At 41.2% G+C, this 23603-nt stretch overlaps 1 protein-coding gene across 1 annotated transcript; it reads left to right on the top strand.

Annotated features, from left to right (window-relative positions):
- Positions 1–77: 77 nt before the first annotated feature.
- Positions 78–22709, top strand: YWHAQ (tyrosine 3-monooxygenase/tryptophan 5-monooxygenase activation protein theta). The gene is made up of 6 exons (XM_062634528.1): positions 78–236; positions 1298–1682; positions 17299–17422; positions 19984–20147; positions 20499–20594; positions 21633–22709. Exons 2-6 carry the CDS (start codon positions 1389–1391, stop codon positions 21690–21692), a joined length of 738 nt encoding a protein of 245 aa, XP_062490512.1. The 5' UTR covers positions 78–236; positions 1298–1388; the 3' UTR covers positions 21693–22709.
- The last annotated feature ends 894 nt before the right edge of the window (positions 22710–23603 follow it).

Here is a 23603-nt window from a genome sequence, read left to right on the forward strand (position 1 = left end):
CGGCGCGCTCTGCTTGGATTGGCTGTCAGGGCGCGAGGGGGCAGGGCCAGGCCCGCAGACAAGGCTGCGATTGGCCGCGTGGGCGCGGGTTGAACAGCGGGTAGGCTTGCCTGTGCCAACGCCCTTTAGCGCTGGCTCTCGCCGGAGACGGGAGCGGTTCTTTCTCTCCGCCACAGCCCCGAGCGAGGCAGCCGATCGGGTGGCGCCCGCGGCCCGGCCTAGCGAAGCGGAACCAGGTGAGCGCCGTGCCGCGGCCTGGCGGCGGGTGCGGGCCCCGCTCTGCCGCTGCCTGCCGCCGCGTCCTCCATTTTGTGATCGCGGCGTGGAGCTCTCGGCGGCCTCAGGGAACGGGAGGCGCAGCTAGCCAGAGCCGCCATTTCGCACCCAGCGGGGCCGCCGGCTTCCTCTTTCCGCCCTGCCGCAGCGGGAGGCCGCGCCGGCCACCCTCCGTCCCCGCTGCCCCCCTCCGTCCATGGGGACGCGGCCGCCCCTGGCCCCCGCCCTCGTCGGGACCGAGACCCCACCCACTGCCACTCCGCCGGGCTCCCCCGCCGCTGAGAGCCGCCGTCCCGGGCTGGAGTTAGGCCTGCTCCCACCGGGGGGATGCGGGAGGCCAGGACCCGCCGCGCCCCACCGCCAGGAGGCGAAGCAGCCTGGCCCCGCCGCCCCGCCCCGGCCGCTCCGAGCTCCCCTGGCCGCGCTCGCCCCGCAGAGCGCGGGTGCCCGAGGGAGGCGGATCCAGGCCCCGCTCTGCCTGCCCGTTGGGTTTTAACCCCTTCCTTGCCTCCCCAGGGACGAGCCCGTCTCCCTCATTATTTATTTCTTTCCCTCTTTTCTCGCCTTTAGCGTCCTCCTTTCTTCAGCTCTCACCTGCAGGGGTTGTGTCACACGGGGCTTTGGGCGAGGCGACGAGGGTGGCGGGGTTTCCTTCTTCAGGTTCGTGTTAGAAGGCAAGGAAGAAAAGCAGGGTGAAGACAAAAGTCCGCCCTGATGGAAAAATAGCTATTTCCAGTGCTTGGTCTTTAGGATGCTGTCCCTTGGCTAGCGCTGAGTGTGCCTCCCCAGTTGGGTTTCTAGGTCGTGGTTTCCCTAGGGGTGGACCCTTGAGACTAGCGCCTTTCCCCGTAGCCCTGCATGGAAGGGCAGGTTGCTGTAGTCCATCTTTCCACAAGAAGCACTTGAGATGGGGAAGGGGAGGCAAGGCTCACTGTGATCCTTGGTGTTTGCGAGGCGTGGCATAGGATTGTGCTCTGTAGTGGACATCCTAGCGCCATGGTTACCATCTTCTTTTCTGCAGGTTTTGAGGTGCATTCTCGTGTTGGTAGTGTGACGTCCCCAGCTTCTCCTGCTTTTGCTACTCTACTGCTCTTGCCCCACTGCCAGCCACCATGGATAAGACCGAGTTGATCCAGAAAGCCAAGCTGGCTGAGCAGGCTGAGCGCTATGATGATATGGCAACCTGCATGAAGGCAGTAACTGAGCAAGGTGCTGAGCTGTCCAATGAGGAGCGCAACCTGCTCTCAGTGGCCTACAAGAACGTAGTGGGGGGTCGACGCTCTGCCTGGAGGGTCATCTCTAGCATTGAGCAGAAGACAGACACCAGTGACAAGAAGATGCAACTTATCAAAGACTATCGGGAGAAGGTGGAGTCTGAGCTCAGGTCCATCTGCACCACTGTGCTGGTGAGTGGGGACTTCCTTTTTTCTTCTGTTTATTTTTAGGATAAAGAAATACAGTATTCATGTGTTCTGCTGTACTGGCGAATAAGACTGGGATCTTGACTGGGGAACATTGTGTGAAGTATGCTGGGGTAGGGGAAGTCTGTGCAGTAATTTCTGCAGTCATTATGTGGGTTTCTGTGAGGAGGAAGATCATCTGCTCAACACTGTAGCCCTAGATGTATAGAGTTATCTGAGATACACACTCAATTTTGAGTGTGCTTTTAGAATACGTTTTTGGCTGGAGTGATCCATATATAGTATTGCACTAGATAATTACAAAGAATTTAGCCTCATGCCTATTTGTGTTGTGGTTTTTAAGCTGATCTGTTTGTAAGGTAAGCTGAAAAGAAAGTGAGAAAACCACTTTATTTCTTCAGAGCTAGTAACCTGTTAAAAGCATTTAAACTTGGTGTGCATTTTGTTTACATCTTGTGAAGCAAAAGACTATCAAGGGGTATTTAAGACATGTTTTGAGGATCTTTTTGACAAAAATGTGTTTTTATGAAGTAAAACATCCATGTTGAAGATAGGAAATAAAGAAATGTGGAAGTTGGCTTTGTCAGATTCAAGCTGACTCCTCAGGGGAATCTTTAAGATGCATTTGCAGTAATTATGGAATAATGTAAAACTGAGGTGTGAAAACTGGCATGACACCCCAGGCATGCATCAAAGCCCAGGAATACATTTCTGTACAAGCAGCAGAATTCCAGATGCTATCGGTAACGAAACTACTGCGCTGTAGTGGCAGCTGAAGAGACTTGTCAGCAGTGTGGAGGCTGCTGGACCCTATTCCATGTGACGAGAGTTGTGGCTGCGGGAAGCTACATGCGTGTAATGCAGTAGTAACTGTGTGGCAGATAATCTTCAGTGGTTTATTTGCTCTTCCTCATTACTTTTGTCTAGTGTCTGCTATTGCTAACTAAGAACAGGAAGAAGCAGGTCTATAAGTAATTAAACAATTTTGAGGTGAACGTATCCTAGATTAGTTTAGGAGACCTGAATATAAAGCTGATTGGTTTGGAAGTAACTGATTTTTTTTTTTTCTTTATGAAGCCTTCTGGATCCTCACATACAAGGGAGAATTTCTTTGCATTGTGCTGAAAATATTCTTCCTTGCATGCTGCTGAATAGGTTTTGGGGATTTTTTCTAAAACAGTCAAAATGAGTTACCTTTGCTCAAAAATAATTTGGATGTTTATTAGCTTAATCAATCAGTTGAGTTAATTCCTTAACACATTTCAGAGTTCTGTGTCTTCCAAAGAGTTTCTCCAGTTACAGGCATAGTTAAGTTGTAAAACTTTCACCGTTGTGAAAATGATGTGACTTGTGTAGGGCACCAACTACTGATTCCTGTGACTGGTTTCACTAGAACCTGTGTGACCAGATGCCAGCATTCTGCTACCAGGAGCTGGTGCTTCCATAGGGAGACTGAGTGCCTCTGAATGATAAAGGTAGTGAGCCATTTCATGCAGTGTCTATACTGAAATTATTCCAGGCGCATCAAATGGTGGACAGCAGGCAGTCTGGTAACCGTGCTAACACAAGCCTCTGATGGAGGGAAAGCAAGCTCTTCCTGTGCTAGCTGGGTTTCCCCCTGCATTCATGTCTTTCTCTGTTCTCAGCAATGACCTGGTTGGCAACTCTTTCCTTCCCTTCTCACCTGGAAGGCTACAGGAAGTAGTGAAGACCAAAACCTGCAACTGTGCATGCTTTTCCTGTTCTGCCCTGCTGGCAAAGATGTGCCTTCCTTTGGTAGGAGCAGATGTCAGCCTGTCTACTGCAAGCCTTCTGACTTTTATTCTTCCTTTGAGGGACATGTGCAAGTTACATTCTGTTCAGCTTCTTTCCCTTTCCTCCTCCATCTAGCGCTTCTATGATCCATGAGTCAGCATCCAAGAAGTTGGAACTCACAATGTGCAGGCACTACAAAGGATGGGTTTCCCAAAGCTGAGCTGCAAGGGAGTTATGACTCCTCCTCCTTCAAATTACAGTTTTTTTTTCCTTTACTAATGCCATAGTAAGTGCTCGTAACGTTCTTAGATCTCTTTAAGCTGAATCTCAGAGGTGGGTCTTTAACTCTAGGAAGGAAGCTAATCTGAAACAACTGCTGGCAAGTAGTATGGAAAGGTTGCTTGTCATCTGGAGTATTTGGATTTAGCAAGGGTGGATGTGTGGGGTGGAGTGTGACTGCTGTTAGTCATACTGCTAACAGTTTTTTCAAAAGGCTTTTATTACTGGTATGGCACACCTTTTGAAAAGGAAGTGTATCTGCTTCATTTGGAAATATTCTAACGTTACAAAATACTGCTAATTTTTGGTGGAAAAGGCAGCAACAATGCTGGATCTACAGTTGCTCTTTTTTCCATCAAGAATGTCTCAAGCCAATTAGATAAAGCATTGGTCTAGGGCACTGGTTGATAAGGAGCTTAAATTTAATAACCACTAGAATACAACCATCAAAAATTATGTTGAGATATCTACATATAGATATACATAGATAAATAAAAATAAAACTTGCTAATTATTTAATTAACTTACAACCAATATCAGTGGTCACAGTAAGATGTTCCATCTCATGCCAAGCAGTGAAGGCATTGCTTTAACTGCCTATCTTGCAAATAGGAGTAGATGTGATCTAAACCCTTTTTAACTCTTAATTTTATGACTGGTCTTTCAGGTGAGAGTGGCTTTTTAATGAAGAAGTGGTAGGACTTTGTCAAACAACTTGCACAAATGTTTTATGTGAAAGGTACACTAGGAGGTTTTATGAAGTCTCTCGATTGATTAATTCCTTTGTAATGTAGAAAATTAATGTTGAGTCATCCCTTATGAAGCCTAGTCAAAACTGTTCTTGAAACTTTTGTCCCTGAATAAAGAAACAGGTTGGCAACTTAAATTTTTTTTTTTCAAGGTGAAGTTGAGCTATGTTGTTTCAGATACTCTCTGAGCACAAAGTTCATGTTTTTTTATATTCTGAGTGACTTCAAGACAGGGATGATTGGTAATGTAGACGGTATGGGTGCAGCAGTAACTTCCACATAGTGAAATAGCGTGGAACTTTGAAGGTGGAATGTGGAATGTAAGACCAATGCTTTATTGTATGTATACCCACTGTTTAGTGACATCAGATTTTCAAAAAAAGTAACTTTTGAATTGAGACTTCTCTGGAGGTGCAGATAGAACTGCTGAGATTTCTGAGAGCCTCAGTCTCTTTTCAGAGCAATAACTCATGTTGCATTCAAGATTCATTCTTTAGAGACATCTAGTGTCTTCAGTTTTTACTGTCTTAAGGTTGAGAAGATGCTTGTAAATGTCTGATCTTCTGTGAGATTGCAGTGTTAACTGCTGAAAGCATGAATTAGTGTGTTGCTCTTGCCAGCTCTCTCTTCCTTTGTTATTTCCTTCCTTCCTTCCCCCACCCCAGGGTTGCAGTGTCCTTACTTACTTCTGCTTTGCATAATTAAGAAACAATAAAACCTAATAAAAACAAAGGTAGAAATCTATGACCACTTCTGATTTTTATCCATTTTGTAGATCTAGTTGTAAAGTTACTTGGTTAAAAATGAACAAAACAGAAATCCCCGTACTGGAGGATGATGTTCAAATTGGATATCTTCAGCAGCACAACTTCATAGCTTCATTGAAAATGAAGTCGGCATTTTCTTGCATCAGCAAATAAGATTCCTCTGTCAGCTTAATATCTGATGTCAGGTGGTGAATAAGCTTTGATTATAGCACTGTTTCTTCCCTACTGTTACCTTTGGCCTGCAGAAAAGTGAAATCTTGATGATGATGATTATTCATGCAGAAATTTGGAAGATTCTGTAAATATCGGCTTAATGCTGCTATATAAACAATTTACTAGAGTTTCCTATCTTGCGAATCCTTTCTCTCTGCTTTTCTATTTTCAGTGAATGGCCAGACTTTATACGGAAATAGAATCACAGAATAATTAGGGTTGGAAAGGACCTTAAGATCATCTAGTTTCAGCCCCCCGGCCATGGGCAAGGACACCTCCCACTAAACCATGCCACCCGAGGCTCTGTCCAACCTGGCCTTGAACACTGCCAGGAATGGAGCATTTACAGCTTCCCTGGGCAGCCCATTCCTCACCACCCTAACTGTAAAGAATTTCTTCCTTATATCCAATCTAAACTTCCCCTGTTTAAGTTTGAACCTATTACCCTTGTCCTGTCACTACAGTCCCTGATGAGTAGTCCATCCCCAGCATCCCTGTAGCCCCCCTTCAGATACTGGAAGGCTGCTATGAGGTCTCCACACAGCCTTCTCTTCTCCAGTGACAAAAGTGCAGAGGTGAAAATAGCATCTGAGTAAGAGGGTATTACAGTCTTTGACACTGGGAACTATGTAGGATATAGTTTTCTTCTGAGGGTTGGGCATACTAATCACTTAATATTACTTTTTTACTTGAATTAGGTGTCCCAGTAGTGGTTGGGACAGTGTTTCAGGTATTACCTTTTTTCCTTCTGTAAATTAAAGCAAATGCTATTGGCTCATCCTTTTTCAGTAACTGACTAAAAGGACTAGCTACTTCATGAGTCAGAGCCAGACTTTAGATTGGGAATGTTATTTCTTGGCAAATCCAGAATTGTGGAGTGAATGTAAAATGAATGTTTTAATTTGGAATAACAGTCTTCATTTAGAAGAAGGGTAATACGTGGGGAGAGAGTTGATTCTCCTTTGTGTTCTTAGCACAACTTTTAGCAAACACCAACACATTTATGATAAGAATTGTGGAACTTAATGCATGAATCTCTTGTAGTTTAATATGCTTAAACCTTAAATTCATTATCTGAACTTGACTTACTCATAGTTGTACCTTCTCTTACATGAGCTTTTGCCCTTCATTAGAATCTTCTGCTGGAATACTGCGCTTCTGTGCAAGGAAAACTGAATCTGTTTCTAAGAAAGGACTGACACTTGGAGAACCGAAGTCTAGAATCCACTGATGTTCTTGAAGCGACTGAAAACTGTTAAAGCCTAACTAAAAATAGTTCTAGGAATTCTCATGGTAGCTGAGGCCTCCATCCCATGCAGTCGTTGCTTGCTGCCCCCTCCCCCTGCAACTGGATACTGAATTTCTAGAATATTACAAGCAAGCTAGTGGAGGATACAAGATGAATGGCAGCAAGGTAATCTCTCTGAGGTTCTGAAAACTTGTGCCATTAAGTTACCTGTGTGTGCAGTGTCACTTCCTTTTTCAGAAGGTACTAGTGTGAGTTTAGGTCATTGTTTTAGTTTGTGTGGATATCTCCATCTTGAGGGAAAGGTGAGAGTAGGGTTAACTTATGTCTGTAGTAAAAGAAAAAACTGAAGATCAGTGGCTTGTCTGTTCTTAAAAATTCAAGAAGTGGCCACCAGAGAATTGCACTTGTGCAGCCGTAGCTCCTAACAGCTCTGAAAAGCCTGCCCTGAATGTTACATCCTGTGAGAGGCAGGATGTAGAGTCCTTGAAAATAGGAAATATTTATACTGATACAGGTGACCAGCTGTTGAGAATGGGGCAGCCAAAGCCTCATCTGTCTCCAGTGAAACCCATTATTTAATGACAGCAAACTGAAGATTAAGTAGCCTGATTGTTATCAAGGCTGTTAAAGCTTTGTACTATACCTTTGCCAGTATTAAAGTATTAGATTTACCAGTATGGGCACAGAAGCTTGATACTCTTTTTCTAGTAATGGGGGATACCTGATTTTCAGAGGAAGGTGGTGAGGAAAATGGCAGGGGGAGGGCAGGTAAAAGTGCATGGATATTCTTTTTTTTATAAGTTTGATAGATGAAGGTGAGTTCTTGATTAATCAGCATGCTCTTATTTGTGTAGGTCTTGCCCTCTTTTAGTTTTATGATTTTGGTCTTTGAGAACAATGGGCCTAGTGCCTTTAGATGTCATTTGCCATTTCTGTTTGAGTGGTTTTGTACCTGCATAAAATTGAAGCTAATTTTATCACAAACTAACTAGGTAAGGTAAGTAAGACTGTTCTTGATCACTGCGTTTTTGGTACTTACTCCATAGAGCTCTACTAAGTTCGTTGGCCTGATGTTTACAGCTTCCTCTTCATCCTTTCTGCTTCCCAGGATGTCAGAACCAACATCAGAATGCACCAGCTGAGCATACAGCTGACTTGTAAGCTTGTAATTTGCTAATTCTCTCTGCATACTGCAGTAGCAGTTAATGTGAAATGGCCGTTTAGACATGAGAGGCAGTAAAAATAATGTAAGTGCTGAGTTTCACATTTTGTGGTTCTGTGCACCCATGAAACCATCAGATGTAAAGACCTATGAACTAGAAAGTCCTGAATTAGTTGATTTTACTTGTGCTTTTCTCTTAGTTTGTTAAAGGAATCGAGGGTTTGATTTACCAGTTCCTAATGATAAGGGTTTATTCCTTGCTCTGCTAATCTTTATTCTGTCCTTTAGTGTATACGATCTATCCACTGAAGTAATTGGACGTAGGAGTCATGTTAAGCTCCGGAAACAGAAAGCATTCCCTTATCTCCAGTAATAAATTTTCTGAATACACTATGTACATGCTTACCAGATTGACAGCCTCTTATTTCCTGGATAAAACTTCTTCAGGAAGTTCTGTTCTGAAGATGAACACATTTTGCAAAATTCTTGTAAGCAGAAATCATTTTAAATGGAAGTAGGTAGCAGGGCCTTAGTAAGAAAGTCAAGGTTCACTTGCTGTGAGAAATGGTTATAATGAGGCTATCTGAAATGTTGGCTTATAGTTTTTGCGACTTAAAGGTTACACTTCATTGTTGTAGGTTGTCTCATTTGGAAAATAACAAATTACTGGCACACTCCTAATACACTGAGTGAAATATTACATTGCTGGGTTTCTTTAGAGGTGAAGTTGGACAATGCAGAAGGCTCTTGCAGCTGCACTAAGCAGTGATCTGTTTTGTTATCATAGAATTGTTTGGCTTGGAAGGGACCTTAAAGATCATCCAGTTCCAACCCCCTGCTGCAGGTAGTGACACCTTCCACTAGAGCAACTTGCTCCAAGCCCCATCCTTGAACACTCCCAGGGATGGGGCAGCCAAGCTTCTCTGTGTCAGGGCCTCAGCACCCTCACAGTAAAGAATTTCTTCCTAATGTCTAATCTAAATCTACTCTCTCAATTTAAAGCCGTTATCTTTCTGGATTTCAGTGTTCACAAGCCTCTGGGGCTTTGAAATGGAGAGCAGAAGTGAAGCAAGTAACACTTCTAGGCCCTCCAGAGTGTATTTATTGTCATGAATTTTGATGTTTTCTGGCTCTAAAAATAAACATTTGCACAAGGGCAACATACCTTAAGCCCGCATGAATCTTACACACTGTTGTTCATTTTGAGTATTGTTAAGTCTAGATATGTCTTGGTCAGTCACTTAATTGTACATTCAGGGCTTTTGGAGCTGCAGAGCATATAAATATTTTTAAATGCAAATTCAATCTTTTTTGTTTGATTCTATCATATCAGGAAAGATCACAAATGGAAGATGCTGAAAGAAACTTTTAGGTAGTCAGGATTCTGAAGAGAAGGATTTGCTGCTGGTAATGCATGTTTACTGAGAGGGGCATAACACTTGAAGTATTTTTATGAATTAGAAATACGGAAAATGCAATCACAGAAGAATGTTACAATCAAATTGAGGTAAATGTGATAAAAAGAAAATCTTCCTGAAACCTTTTGGCTGTGTTGTATGGCCGTTACTTCAGGAAAAGACTGTAATTATTGAAAAAGGTATGACTTTTTTTTTTTAAAAGACTCATTTCTACATTTTGCAGGAGAACTGGAAAACCTCTAGGTTCTGCCATAAAAACTTGAATAATTCTTTGACTTTCACTAGGTTGATTTTTGTCTGATGAATATCCATAGAGAAAGGAGAACTTGCATTCCACACACTTATAGTTCCTGGCTTACATAGTTCTTTGAGGACCACAGAACTTTCTAACTTCTTGGTTTAGGGGAAATGTTAGCAGTGAACGTAACTTCTAAGTGAAATTAATCTCAACCCCAGGTGGAAATGGTGTAGGCAGACATGCTGCAGCTCAGGCTTCCAATGCATCTGTTAAGTGGGATTCCAGATACTTCATTCAGGGCCAGTCCTAAAGATTGACTGCCAGTTTTTAAAACTATGTAGACAAAACTCAGAACCAAATGGAAAAGATGAATTAGGTCATCCTCTCCGTTTCCATGCCAGGTATGTTTGTCTCTCAGCAGTGCCTTGTCAGGTCATCTTAAGGCCATGCTATTACTGGAAAGGCATACATGTATTTTCCTCAATAGATAAACTGAACTGCTAGCGGTCTTAAGAGGTCTGTATGAAAACTATTTAAAGCTCTCCCAAAAGGAGATGATACATAAAGTTTGAATCCAGAAGGAGAAAGAACTTCTGCTGAATTACACTTTTGAAAGTGATCTTTCTGTTGCAGCAGGGGACTGTCCCTTTCCTGTTAAGAAAACAACTGCTGAATGTTAAAACACACCTAGGTTGCAGTGAGTCATACTGTGGACTTTGTAATGACTGATTATACTTGAAGTAGTTGAAAAGTCTTTGAAACAATTTACTAGACTATTAAAACAGGCAATCACTTGTGAGTAGAAGCCTTATTGAAAGGTCTGAGCCTGCACTGATCCTCTGTGCTGTCAAACACTGTGGAACTTTTAATGTGTTTGAATTCACATTTAACAGTTATATTAAGGGAATATATTGCTCTGAGCTGCCTCACCAACTTCTTAGCTTTACTTCTTGACTGCAGTTAAGTTGGAAACCATTTCCCTGTATGCTACTTGTAGGTGATTTTCCTCATGGTGGAGCTGGACCTTCAGAAATACTTGAGACTGAAGAATTTTTCCAGGTATTTTCTGTGGCTGAATGTATGTGGTGTCACACACTGCATAGTGTTCCTGTTAGATGCAAGCTGCTTATCTTCTAGATGGGACTGTGATGCTGAATCTGTGTGAGTTAACCTGCTAAATAAGAAAGTGTTGACATATATTCAGTGCATCTGCATTATTCTTAAGGATCCTTGTCACAAAATAGGTTTATTTTGAAACAGTTTCTTCACTTGCATGTGACCATTTGGTTCTCTGGGATTTGGCCAATAAGTGTATGCTGTTCTAGGCAAGTACAATGTTAAGTAATCAGAGCTACTTGCTGTCACCCATGTAATGTCTGTTCTGGTGCTAACTTCAGTCTTCCTTAGAAGAACCACAAAAAGCATGCGCGCGCGCACACACACATACACAAACCCCAACAAAACCCCGAAAGCACTTAAAAGTTTAAAATAGGGAACATTCAATGTCGTCTCAGGAAGGGAGGGACCACCTACGAAAAGGTAATAAAATTCAGTCTAGTCTCTGTAAGACCTGTGAAAACTGGTACCCTACAGAGTAGTAGCACCTCCTCTGCTGGGAGGTCTGAGGAGAGCTTGGACAGCAGAGATTTTCTGAGCAGCTGATTTGAAGTTCTAGCTGATTTGGTTTTATTTTAGCTCCCCCATATCACTGAACTTTTCCCATCAGTGGATGAGGAGAAATTATTTTTTTTTCTTATACTGTATGCATTGATATTGGTTAGTTCTTGTATCAGGAAAGATTAATACTATTACATTTTCTTCTATCTGGATGCTTTTTGTGCTATATGGGTTAAAGCCCAGCAGAGGACTTTGTCTTAAATTACTAAAACCTGCAAATACAAATTACTTCCCACAAACTGTTACGGAGTTTGCTTTTGGAGAATGGCATTTAAAATCATATGCCTGAATGATGGAAGATGGTGTTGGAACAAGGTGTTTCAACAAATTAAAGTAAGATATATATGGACATTAAGCTCACGAATGTTGCTGATACAATATTCTTGAAACAGGCTGACTTGGAAAATCAAACTTTATATTGACTTTAGTCACAAAACTGTGGCAGCAGGTTCTACCATCAGCACACTCCTCCTTGCTAAAGATCAGACAGCAGCTTAACCAGTTTTGTATTTTGGAGGGCGTTTCTGCTTAATGGTGGTTGCTTTTACGCTGAGGTTTTTTCCTTCTGGTGGAGCAAAAGTATCACTGTACTGTTGCTGAGAAATGCATATGGCAATGTAGATCAGTCTTTTAATAGAATAACATTAAATAACTTGATGCTGGTGATGTGACCTAAACATGTCATAGGTGTTGACACCTGACTGATGGTTGCATTGTAAATATTTTGAGTTACTTCAGTTTAACGTATTGGGAACTTCTGGCTGTACCTAGGCACATGGTATATTTAGCTTGCTTTGAAAATTGACCTTAAACTACTTGTGATCAGTAGATAATCTGTGAGCTGACCTGGTTCATGTTCCTCCTTGATCTAGAGCAGATAAGTGTGAAGAATATTTCTGTTAGCTAATGATATTGCAATATGTGCAGAAACTTGTATATTTGCTTTTCTTATTGAAGTCCAATTCTAAATGGCACAAGTGCTGAAGGTAGCTCAAAGGCCAGCTTGGTATGCAAGATGTTTTCTGTACTTCATCTTTGCTGTGAAGATTCTTTGTAGCTGAACACGTGGGAAGAGAGAACAGCACAGATCAGATATCGGTGGTATTTCTCTGCCACTTGAACCTACCACATAGTTAAATTGTCCAGAAGGTGTTTGGTGTACCCTGCTTGAACTTGACGTCTCAATCAGGCTTGCCTTTTAAAATAGGCTGAGATGAGGGAGGTTGGTGGGACTTTCTGTTTTGATGTCAGCTTTTAAAAGAAGGGGTTGTCTTGAAAACAGGTAACAGAATGCTTACAAGGAATGGGACTGGTCCATGAACTGCAGGGGATGTGTAGGGAGAGGCTGGCTGGAAGCATACACAAACAATTATGAAGGAGCTGTGTCTTCAGGGAGCTTCTTTGTATCAGGCACTTCAAGGAAGATATGCCTGGCATATTGCTTCAGGGCTTGCTTTTCATAAAGCTGAAATGATGGGGAAGGGATGAGAGCAGATGAATTAAACAGTATTTCTGGCTGAGATTAATTGCTGTACACTGATACTACAGCCGCATGTTCAGCCCTTGTTCCTACTTAAGCAGAGGGGAAAAGAGACTAAGAAAGGACAGTTACTCAGTTGGGAAGGAACAAAAGTAGAACTGGAGAAGGATCCAGAAAGGCAATCGAAATGTAACTTCTCTTGGCATGTAAAGCAGTAAGTTTGCTAATGGAGCGAAAAATAAAAAATAGTCATTCCAGCTTTAAAGGGGGAAGAAGTGAATTGCCACTAGCTCCCAGCCCACTCCCCATGGTTCCTTCAGGCACTGGTGCATCTTTTCCAGGGACTGGTAGCCCTTTGTTGCTGCCACCTCTTTAATAGATAAATAAATAAGCCTGCTTTCTGTAGAAGAGGAAAAGAGCACCATATATGAGAATATGATGCTGTAAGGATGTCACGAGTGTTAGCATACTGTGAAGGTAGAAATAAATTGAGAAGAAAAAATGAGCAGTGAGGTGGGAAATCCAACTACCTCAGGACCAGCCTCTTGAGAATAATATATCTATGTGGGGGAAGTAGCAGATACCAGTCACAAACTGCCACAGTATAAACCTGTCTTAATGTAGCTGCACCAGGGCAGGAAGGGTCTGGCTTGATCTGCATTTGATTCCTAGTGTTTGATTACTGCTTGAGAGTCACCCAAGAGCAGCTCAAACATCATGCGTGGCTTTTCATGGCAGTGTCTGAAGCATCTTTGACATTGCAGGGCGAGTAATTGCTGGTTGTACAGGTCTTGGTTTAACCTGGTTTAGTGATAAGCACAGTCACAGTTCTTGATGATGGTGGCAACTGTATTTTGATATATAACTTTTTTCTTACCACCCCTACCCCCAAAAAAAAAGAAAAGGGGTGGGCACGTTTGCTGTGTATGAACATGAATGGCAGTCTGCTGTATTGGCTGACTTCACAAATTGTACCTGTGGCAGTGCCTGTCTCTCTTTAGGTAAAATATAGCATAATAAATCTTAAGTTTGGCTGAGCTCTGCTTCACTGCTCAGGCTTCCTGTATGCATTTTACCTACTTTCAGTTGATGTTTAAAGTGAGGGTTCCTTGGCTGATGGATGTCTGATGGAAAGGCAGAAAAGCCCAAGTGGGGAAAGACAGAGAATAGATGTAGGAAATGTTGAGTTTTCATGACTACTAATGACTCATAACAGTTTAAAGTAAATCATTATTGTGCTGTCTGCTATTGCTGCCTCACCAACATTTTGTCCATTAGCAGGAGGGTAAGGTACCTTCCAGGAAATTATGATGATACCCTGACATGAATGGCTTACTAAGTATACCAAATACATTATTGATTTGAAAGATAACATCCAGATGGATAAATGAATAGTTTTACTCAAAGTCTGTTTGTATTCTGTTCTATGTGATTCATAAATGAGGTATTTTTTTAATAGTTCTAAATGGAACCAAAACCAGATACATAAAGTCCAGCATGAATGTGTTTCACCTGAGCTGACACACACAGATCTCTCCCTTACCATGTGCTCTGGTAAGGATTAGGAGGCCCCTGAGATATAGGAGTGGGAGCTGCTGACAGGGCAGTTCAGCTCCTCCAGCTGAGGAGTGCCTAGGAAACAAAGCAGTGTTTGCAACCCACTCTTTGCTGTTTGTAAAGCTACAGTTCACTCCCAGCATCCACTTGTTTCCCAGAGTTTCTCAGAAATCTGCACAGAACCACTGGATTTCAAGCCTGCAGAGTGGAGGCAGCCCTTTGAAGATGCACTTACACAGAGGATGCAACACCATGTTCTTGCAGTAAGGTTGAGGCCTTGGCAAAATCACTCATGCTTCTGGAAGAAGTGTGTGGCCTACCCCATCTGACCAAAAAAAAAAAAAAAGGAAAAAAAGTGGGTCTTAATGCTCTAGGGAATAATGTAGGTTTGAGACTCGGCTTAAATCGGACACGCTAAAGCTCTCCTGTAAGAATTTAGTATACACTAGATTCCAGGGTCCTAGTATGTTGAAATCATAACCACATCAGTTACACATGGGACTTTACTGCTAAAGCTACCTCCAAAGCCTGAATTTTGTAATAAGACCAGTAATACTGTTTGTGTGCTAAGTTTACAATAAATCTTTAGGTTTTGGAAGGCATAAAAGAAAAACGCTTGTTTGTTCCCCTATTGATGTAGTTGTAACATTTGGAAAAGTTCTATTTTGGCATTTAAAAGAAAAAACAGAGATACAGTTTTGTCAAATACCTGGTTTTAAATCCCATACAACATATCTTTCTTGGTTTTCTGGTCAGTGCTCCTTAGCTTGTGGCATAGTTTCTCACATCGAATGTGAGCACATGCATAAATCACATCTCTGCTGTTTAATGCAGTCTTACGATGGCCTTTAGAAGCTGACAGTTACTCTTTGGTCTTGACTGATTTAAAGAACCTTTTCTCATGTAGGTGTCCTACATGTTGACTTTCATCATTCAGGGCAGTTTCTTGTAAAATCAAGTCTCTCTGTTAAAATTGAGGTTCCTGCATTGTTATCTCTGAGACTTTGAAACTGGTTGGGTAGTGTTGTCCTTCTACGGCTGCTGTTGACGTCTGTCATAGGAGAAAAGCATCCGAAAAACATTGATCCAAACTCTGAAGTTTTTCTCATTGCAGAAACCTGTAGGGTGGAAATAACTCATTCTAATATGGGAATGACTCATGCAAAATAACAGTATTAATACGGGGTTGTATTACCCATCTGCCTACTATGTCTTAACTCTTGTTTCAAAACAAATCTACGGTTTTGCTGTGTTTTCCATAACACAGGAAGGTGTACCATTTCATACACTTGCTCAAGCCCTTGCCTACATCACTGTATTAAACTGTTACACAAATTCCCTGCTTAGCCTTGGGCCATATTAGCCCGTGTTTAATCTTTGGCAGTGGCTTAGTAGATTTACAGAAAGTCCTAAAAATGTCTGTTTCTGATTTGGTAAGTGGATAGGTATGTCGGGCTCTGTATCATCTTGCCCTCCTGCTGCTTTCTCTAGGGTGGTAATAAGAGCACTCGTAACTCTACTGTTTCTTTATGCCTTGGGTAAGGGGGATCTCTGAAGGGAGCTTGTCTATGGAGCTGTGCAGTATTACATCCATGGTAAGCACCCTGTCTGTGGAGTCAAAAGTCCTTTTTTCACCTGGTTGCAAGTACCCTGATACAAGTGTTGGTTTAAAATAACTGTCAGCCCCTCCGGTGGGCTTGGAATGAGTAAACACTTTGAGCTGGATTGCTCTGCTACTGTTGATTATTAAAGGAAGCAATAATGGTGCAGTGGTATGCATACGGAGTAGGTTGGTGTCTAAAATTAGCTCATTTTAATTATAGTGCTACAGTTGCTAATTAAAATGCTGAGGGGTTTTGGCCTGGAAGTTTACAGTTCCTTAAATGCTTTCATTGTAGGCGCTTCATGAATTTGGATATATATTCTGTAACAAAAATCTCAACTAGCCACAGTTTGCAAGTTTTGTGGAAACTTTCTGCTGCTTTTATGACCTGTTTATTTTCCAAGTAATTGAATGTAGATCTTTATCACTTAAATTCTTAAAGTTGCTCTCAATATTGCAGGGTTTCCTTGAGTCTATTTTGGAGCTTTTTGTCAACTCCGGAGAACATAGGTCGGTTGTGGTAATGTGTTGGGTAAAATCACTGTGGCTGAGGGACATGGAGGTCAGTCAGAAGCTGCTTTCCTCCTTGTCCGTTCTCTGAAGTACCCCCTTTGCTGAGAGAAAATCCTGTGCCTCTTCTGTCCTTCACCTTCACCCCTATTTTGGAAGGGCTAGGAGGCCTTGCAGAGAGACTTACCTCCTCTTGATGGAGGCTTGTAAACCTTCCCTGTCCTGTTATTGGGTAGGGGAGCTGTGAGCAGGGGGAGTGATGTTAGCAGCAGCTCAGGGTGTTCTTGGGGGCACTGTATAATTCTGCCCATTCCTGGGAGCAGCAGGGCAGGCAGGAAGGATGCCTCCTTGCTTGCTACGCTGGAGCCAGCGTTGCTTTACAGCCTTACAAAGAGCTGGTACAGTTTAGTGAGGCTTCCTTCTGTCTAGACAGGTTCAAAGCCTTGTCTGTCTCTGGTAGGTGGGCTGGAGATTCCTTATCACAAGTCTAATGAACGCAGTCTATATGAAAAACAATTGAGTTGTTTTTCTTACTTTTTCCTGTGAAGAGGGGATAAGTTATTTATAAATAGCTTTGAAACTTTCTGCATAATGTTTCATTTTTCCTGTGAGAGCTTACTCATTTGCAACAATGTTTGTGAAAATAGAAGTGCACATTTTGAAACTAAACCTGGTCCTGAAACTATCATTAGTAAACCTTTACTTGTTACTTTTTATGCAGTCTGATCGGATGGTTGATCTTGTTAATGTAGCCTCCAGCTTTGTACCTTAACACAGTTTGTTTAAATAAGTGTGCATCTATGTAAAATACCCTTTAAACTGATTTTTCCTTTGTACCAAGCATTCGGGTCCAGACAAACTTTGTGGAGAGAAATAAAATAGATTGAACTTGGTTGCAAGGGTGTACGCAATATGTCAATGTCTTTTTGTTGTTGTTCTTTCAGGAGCTGCTGGACAAATATTTAATAGCTAATGCAACTAATCCAGAGAGCAAGGTATTCTACCTGAAGATGAAGGGAGACTACTTCCGATACCTTGCTGAAGTTGCCTGTGGTGATGACAGAAAACGTAAGTACCTCGTGGTCTTTGGGTCTTTAAAAGCTGATCAATGTCAGTTTTGGACCATGGGTGAGGGAACAGTAAATGAAGTCCATATGCCAATATTGTATTGTGAATTCACTTGAGTTAGCTGAGTGGGAACAACTATGTTTCAGTTGGAAATCTTCAGTGTTTATAGAGACAGAGTTAAATTCAGAATAGACTTTGAGCACAGTGTGTCAGGGAGTTTTAGGTGGTGTGTCTGTCTTCTACCCTAAATTTCTGGATAGTTGTTCTATAATGCTTGTTCAGAGCTTCTGGAAAATAATTTAGGTGAAGGTCTGCTAACATATTTGATTTTGTTTGTATTTCTTTACTAAAATAAAGTTGGTGAGGAAGAGTAAACAGAGCTCTCCAACATTTTTAACTCCTTGATGGAGTCCTGTTAATCTGTTAGTTTTAATCATTTCAGTGTGAGGCAGCCTTCATTGTAGTCACCTTAGCCTATAAAGAAGCAACAAAATTACTAGGTCAGTACACTACCCAAAGAATTGTGAGCTGCATTCTGAAATGCTTGATGTTCACAGTGATAACACTGTGCTTGTAATTTTAGTTTGCTCTTTTGGATCCAGCAGAAAAGGCCTGGAAAACTTCACAGTTGGTACTGTCACTTCGTTCTGGGCATCCTGAGAATGCAGAACATTCCTAGAAGTTAGGTGGTTCTGAGTACCTCAGGAAGCTCTTCTGGAAAGGATTTTAACTCTGTTCAGAGGATGTATTAGAACTGTCTTGCAAGGTGCCCAGATGCTGTTGTGATTTTAAACTCTTGGTATGGCACAAGCTAGTGATATGTTTCTACATAACTAAACTAAAACTAGCCCTGGAGTGATGCCGTGACACAAAGTATATGGTCTGTTAAGAGCAGGATGAGGCTGAAGTGACTGTCCCTTTGGGCTGGGCATGGTTGGCATCTGGCAGTGCTAGCTGGTTTAAACCAATTGAATTGCAAAGTGGGAGGACAGGGCTGATTGTTGTTTCAATAAAGGCTTTGTTAGCCTCCTTGTATTTTAGGAGCAGTTGAGAGATGAAAATATACAAAATGGAAGAAAAATCTTTGCATTTACAAGTTGCATTCAGAAATTCTTAACCCTTTGCCTGATTCGAATGACCACAGCAGGTCCAGCTGGAGCAGAGACAACTTATCTTTAGCTTTCACAAAGATAATCTGATTCATGCTTTGTCTCTAGCAGCAGTTACAAATCTATGGACTTGTCTGAGCAGAGAAATCCCAGCTTATCTTGGCTAAAAAGACTGTTTAAAGTGATACGCATGCTGACAGGGGTACTTAACTGTGGAAGAGGCACTGATTGATAACCTTATTATCAGATCTTGGTGTTTTGCTGGGAAGTTAGAACTTATGTGTCTTACTGTGCATACATTCTGTGCTCGACTTCTCGCAAGCATCTAGGAGTTTCATTTGAAGCTTTTCTGATGTTCTGCTTCTAAGCATCTGTTTATTTTCTCACCTGAAGCCTTAGGTGTAAAGGGTGGGGCCAGTTCTGTGCATGCTGTGCCTCACCTAAAAAAATCTTCATTTACAAAGCCAAGCCAATCAATCAGTTTTCTCAGCTTGAAATATATTTTATGTACTTATAAGCCAATTTGCTTTCTGTCTGTTAGTTCTTTTGCCTTTTTTTCCACCTATTCTCAATAAATTAATAGTCCATTAGCACTCATTGCAGCATGAATCTGAAAAACCCAAGTCTGTGTTTTGACTCCTTTGAATATTTAACAGGTTTTACTTACCAGACTCTTTTCTAGAGCAGTTATGGTATTATCTCCCTCAGAGAGCTGTATTCTGACTTATGACAATGGACTTCTTTTCCTGCAGTCTCCTTCCAGTCTGCAGGCATGGTTAGGGACCTCTGGTTGTCCATTAGAAGAGAACTTGAAAGAGTAGCACTCTTGAAGTACTTACTCTAGCCTGGTAACCTTTTTTTTATGGTATTTCTCACAGTTATTTGGGGCACAACCTTGTTATTTTTTTATCTTGACCTGTCTACACCCAGGTTTTGGAGGCAGACTTTCAGATTTTCAGGAACATGGAGTACATGCCTTCCAAACTTCTACAAGAAGAAGTAAGGCCCTGCAGAGAGTAGCCACTTTTAATACGCACAAGCACATCCATCCTATGCAAAGAACGAAGCAGATGTTCTGTAGAAGTGATGCACTTCTGGGTTGGGTTTTATTTTGATGCCTAAAGAATCAAAAGCCATTGAGGCGATACAGTCATCTTGGATGTCTGTATTGACTAACTTTTGTGTGTTTACCTGCCTCTTGAATACCTTTGCTCTGTAGTAGCTTAATTTGCTCCCTGTGTTCTGTCAGTGTGGCAGCTATACTTAAAATGGATTTGCAATCATTACCTTGATTAAAGTAAGTAAGTGCAGTGTTTCACTAAGAGCAGGCTTATGGAGGATTGTTCAGTCTCTTACTAATGGAATACTTTAAATATCTTTAAAAAACCCCAATTCCCCCCCCCCCCCCAAACAAATAAATGAAGCCCTTAATGTTTCTCATTCTTTTAACAGAAACAATAGAAAACTCACAGGGAGCTTATCAGGAGGCATTTGATATCAGCAAGAAGGAGATGCAGCCAACACATCCGATTCGCTTGGGTCTAGCTCTTAACTTCTCTGTATTTTATTATGAGATTCTCAACAATCCTGAGCTTGCCTGCACACTGGCAAAGACAGTAAGTGACTTTTTTCCTTCTGTATGCCTGCAGGGACAGTAGAAGAGAGTTTATACTTAAAATAATATGAATTATTATTTCCTAGAGTTTATGCAGGAAATGATCCTATTTAATGTATCTGATTTCCAAGCTCACCTTGTTAGTGGGATTAAAGGGATAAAAGCAGGTATTTACAATATGACTTAAATGTTCAGCAACACAGCAAGCTTTTATTATGGCTTTATTATTATGCTTCTGTTTCAAACAGCAACGCAGATCATTAACTTCTCATGTTCCTTTTTTTACTGATAGGTTTAGCTTCTGTTTGCTTAATGATCAGTTAATAGACTAAAGACGGTTTAATCATTCTAGGCGTTTGACGAGGCTATTGCAGAACTTGATACACTGAACGAAGACTCATACAAAGACAGTACTCTCATCATGCAGTTGCTTAGAGACAACCTAACAGTAAGTTGCCTTTTTATGTGCTATCTGGTTCCGTAACTATGTATTTGCTTATTTAGACTGAATTTGTGATGAAACACAGCCCTTGTTCAGCTATAGGGCAAAACATAACACTGAGTTGGGCTATTTACCTTACTGTCCCTTTTCATAACTCAGTTTGAATGTAGTTTAAGATGATGTCACCATCTTCATGCTGTGTAATCTAGATAGGAAAGCACGTTTTTCATTCTTTGTTGGCCTTTTCAGTGGAGGGGAGAAGGTGTATTCAGCATGTACAAGGTAATGGATGAGAAGTCAAAATATAGTATTCTGTGGTCTGTCAGGGATTCTTGCTCGGACTTCCCTGTTGTACCTCCAGTGCAACTTGCTTTATTTGTTTTCCCAGTTTTCATTTAAAAGAAAAGATACGGAATTTCAATGTGTTAAGAATAAAAACAGTTGATGCTTCCATATGTTTTATAATGACTACCCGCTTAAGAAAAGTGCCTATTGGAACCACTAAATTCTATTAAAATATCTAACTAAGGCAACTTTTTAGGGAATATCCTCAGGATATCCACTTCATTTAAAATTCCAGCAATGTCTGTTATTTTGCAATACTCCTTTGGTAGGAATGTCTTTTATTAGCACTATAAAATGCTTAGCTTCAGTAACCAAAATGGTAATCTTCACTTTCAGGATTCAGACCACTGCTTTTGAAATTGATATTACTCATGAAATGAGTGTTCAGACTTGTTGAGTGGTGTGGGATCAATGACCTAGCTCACTATTAAGCACAAAGTCTGGACCTGTTCAGAACACTACTCTGCCTCCAGTACCTGGGGTGCATAGCTAGGTGTGCTCTGGGCACAGGAACTATTTCCAATTACCCCTCTTTGAGCACACACTGTAAGCCAGGGTTGTACAGCTCCAGTGCACTGGTACTTTGTAGACTGTACTTTTAAGTCCAATACATTACTGTTTCTGACAGTCAGTAGTCGTCCCTTTTTGGAATTAAAGCTGTGCTTTGGAAAGCTGACACTGTTTTTCTTTTCCTTTTAGTTATGGACATCAGACAGTGCAGGAGAAGAATGTGATGCTGCAGAAGGTGCAGAAAACTAAACTGCACGTGGGGCATCATTCTCCCTTTCCTTCTCAAGAAACCTTTTTACACGTCTCCATTCCTTATAGCTCCACTTGGATTTCCTATAGCAAAGAAAACCCATCCATGTGTATGGAAATCAATTTATAGTCTTTTCACACTGCAGCTTTGGGAAAACTCCATTCCTTGATTTGTGTTTGTCCTGGCCTTCCTGGTGTGCGGTTACTGCTGTAGAAAAGTATTAATAGCTTCATTTCATATAAACATAAGTAACTTCCAAACACTTATGTAGCGGACTAAAGTGTACCTGGTATTTAAAAACAAATCTGAACCAGTTCCTGCCAGTTGACTGTGTTTTGTATTACAGTAAGATATGAAAATGTAGTTAATTGCAACTAAAGAGTGTTCCACATAGCTTTTAATTCTCCACATTCCCTTCTTATTCTGCAGGGTTTCCGTTCCATAATTGACTTTCACATGCTACTGTGTATCCTTTTCAGTAGGAATATGGAAGTACTGGGCCAGATCAAGCTGAGCATTTCTAGTTTGGGAAAAAACAAATTGAGTTGATTCTTGTATCATGTAATACAGAAGCGTGTGTGTTCGAAAACAGGGGCTTCTCTTAATCTTCAGTTGCTGCTGTTTAAGTCGATATCCCTTCCCAGTGAAAGTTCACTTACACTCCTGCCTTTGTAGTTCTGGTATTCACTTTAGTATGATGTATTAGAAGCAGCATGTTACTGCCGGAGTACAGGCAATGCTTTTTGGCAGACTAAAGTGCATGTCATTTCTTAATACACTGGAATGGGAAAACCAATTGAAGTTCACATGTCCAAGTCTAAAATTTAGTACTTTTCCATGCAGGTTTGTGCACATGTGAGAAGGTGTCAAGTTTGTCCAGTGATTGTTACTTAGAGAGTTTGGACCACTATTGTGTGTTGCTAATCATTGATTGTAGTCCCAAAAAAGCCTTGTGAAAATGTTATGCCCTCTGTAACAGCAAAGTAACATTAAATAAAATTACATTTTATAAACCACTTACTGTTGACTTGTAACAATTCCATGTAATCACCCAAGGGCTAAACTGAAATGTAGGTATCTTCTGCTAGATGTATCTTTCTCAAATTTAATACATACTTCTAAAAAAGTCTGCTCTTAAAAGAGCTCATTTTCTGAAAATATCCTGGATAATAGTTAACCTGACATGTGGACTTCCTGGTAACTAAATCTACTGGAGTTAATGGCTTCACCTTATTAATGACCCAAGAAAACACAGCCAATTCCTTGATATGCTTCCATGGCTTGCAAATCTTCTCATCTAAATTATGTACTTTTTGTAATCTCTTGGAGTTCTCTGATTGTTCTTCCTGTTATTTTGGGTTTTTTTTGGTTTTTTTTTGTTTGTTTTTATTGATGGTCATCATTATTATTACAGTATTCCAGCTACACCTTTAGTAATGTAAGGGAGTTTGTCCTGCTCTAGAAAGCTAATTTGTGTACTGCCATGTCATAATCTGCTTTCTGTTACTAGGATGTGTTTAGTATTACTGTTTCCCCCAGGTTTTGGAGCTTTTTGTAATAATACTTTACTTCTTTTATTTCTTGTTTCTCCTTTGTCCCCTAGATTACTGCAGAGTTTTTTCCTAAACCTCTACCTCTTGTTGTCCCATGTTGGTGGGTTTCTGAAAATATTTAACTCCTGTGAGCGTCCTGGCTGGACAGGATATGGTGTTACAAAAAGGGACATATGACTAGTCCTTGCAGGCTTCTGATGGTACATCTTCCACCTTCCATGTTTTTGTTCATTCTTTGAGTGTGCACAGTGAGTGTTCCTACAATAAAACTGTTTGGGTTATGTGCTTCAATTGACATGCATTGCTTTAAAAAATAATTGTATCAAATCCATTTTCTTCATGCAGTCACTTTGAATT

The sequence above is a fragment of the Pezoporus occidentalis genome, unplaced genomic scaffold (assembly GCF_034315485.1).
Source record: "Pezoporus occidentalis ecotype Australia unplaced genomic scaffold, CSIRO_AGI_Poc_V1 ctg43, whole genome shotgun sequence".
NCBI classification, from domain to species: Eukaryota; Metazoa; Chordata; class Aves; order Psittaciformes; family Psittacidae; genus Pezoporus; species Pezoporus occidentalis.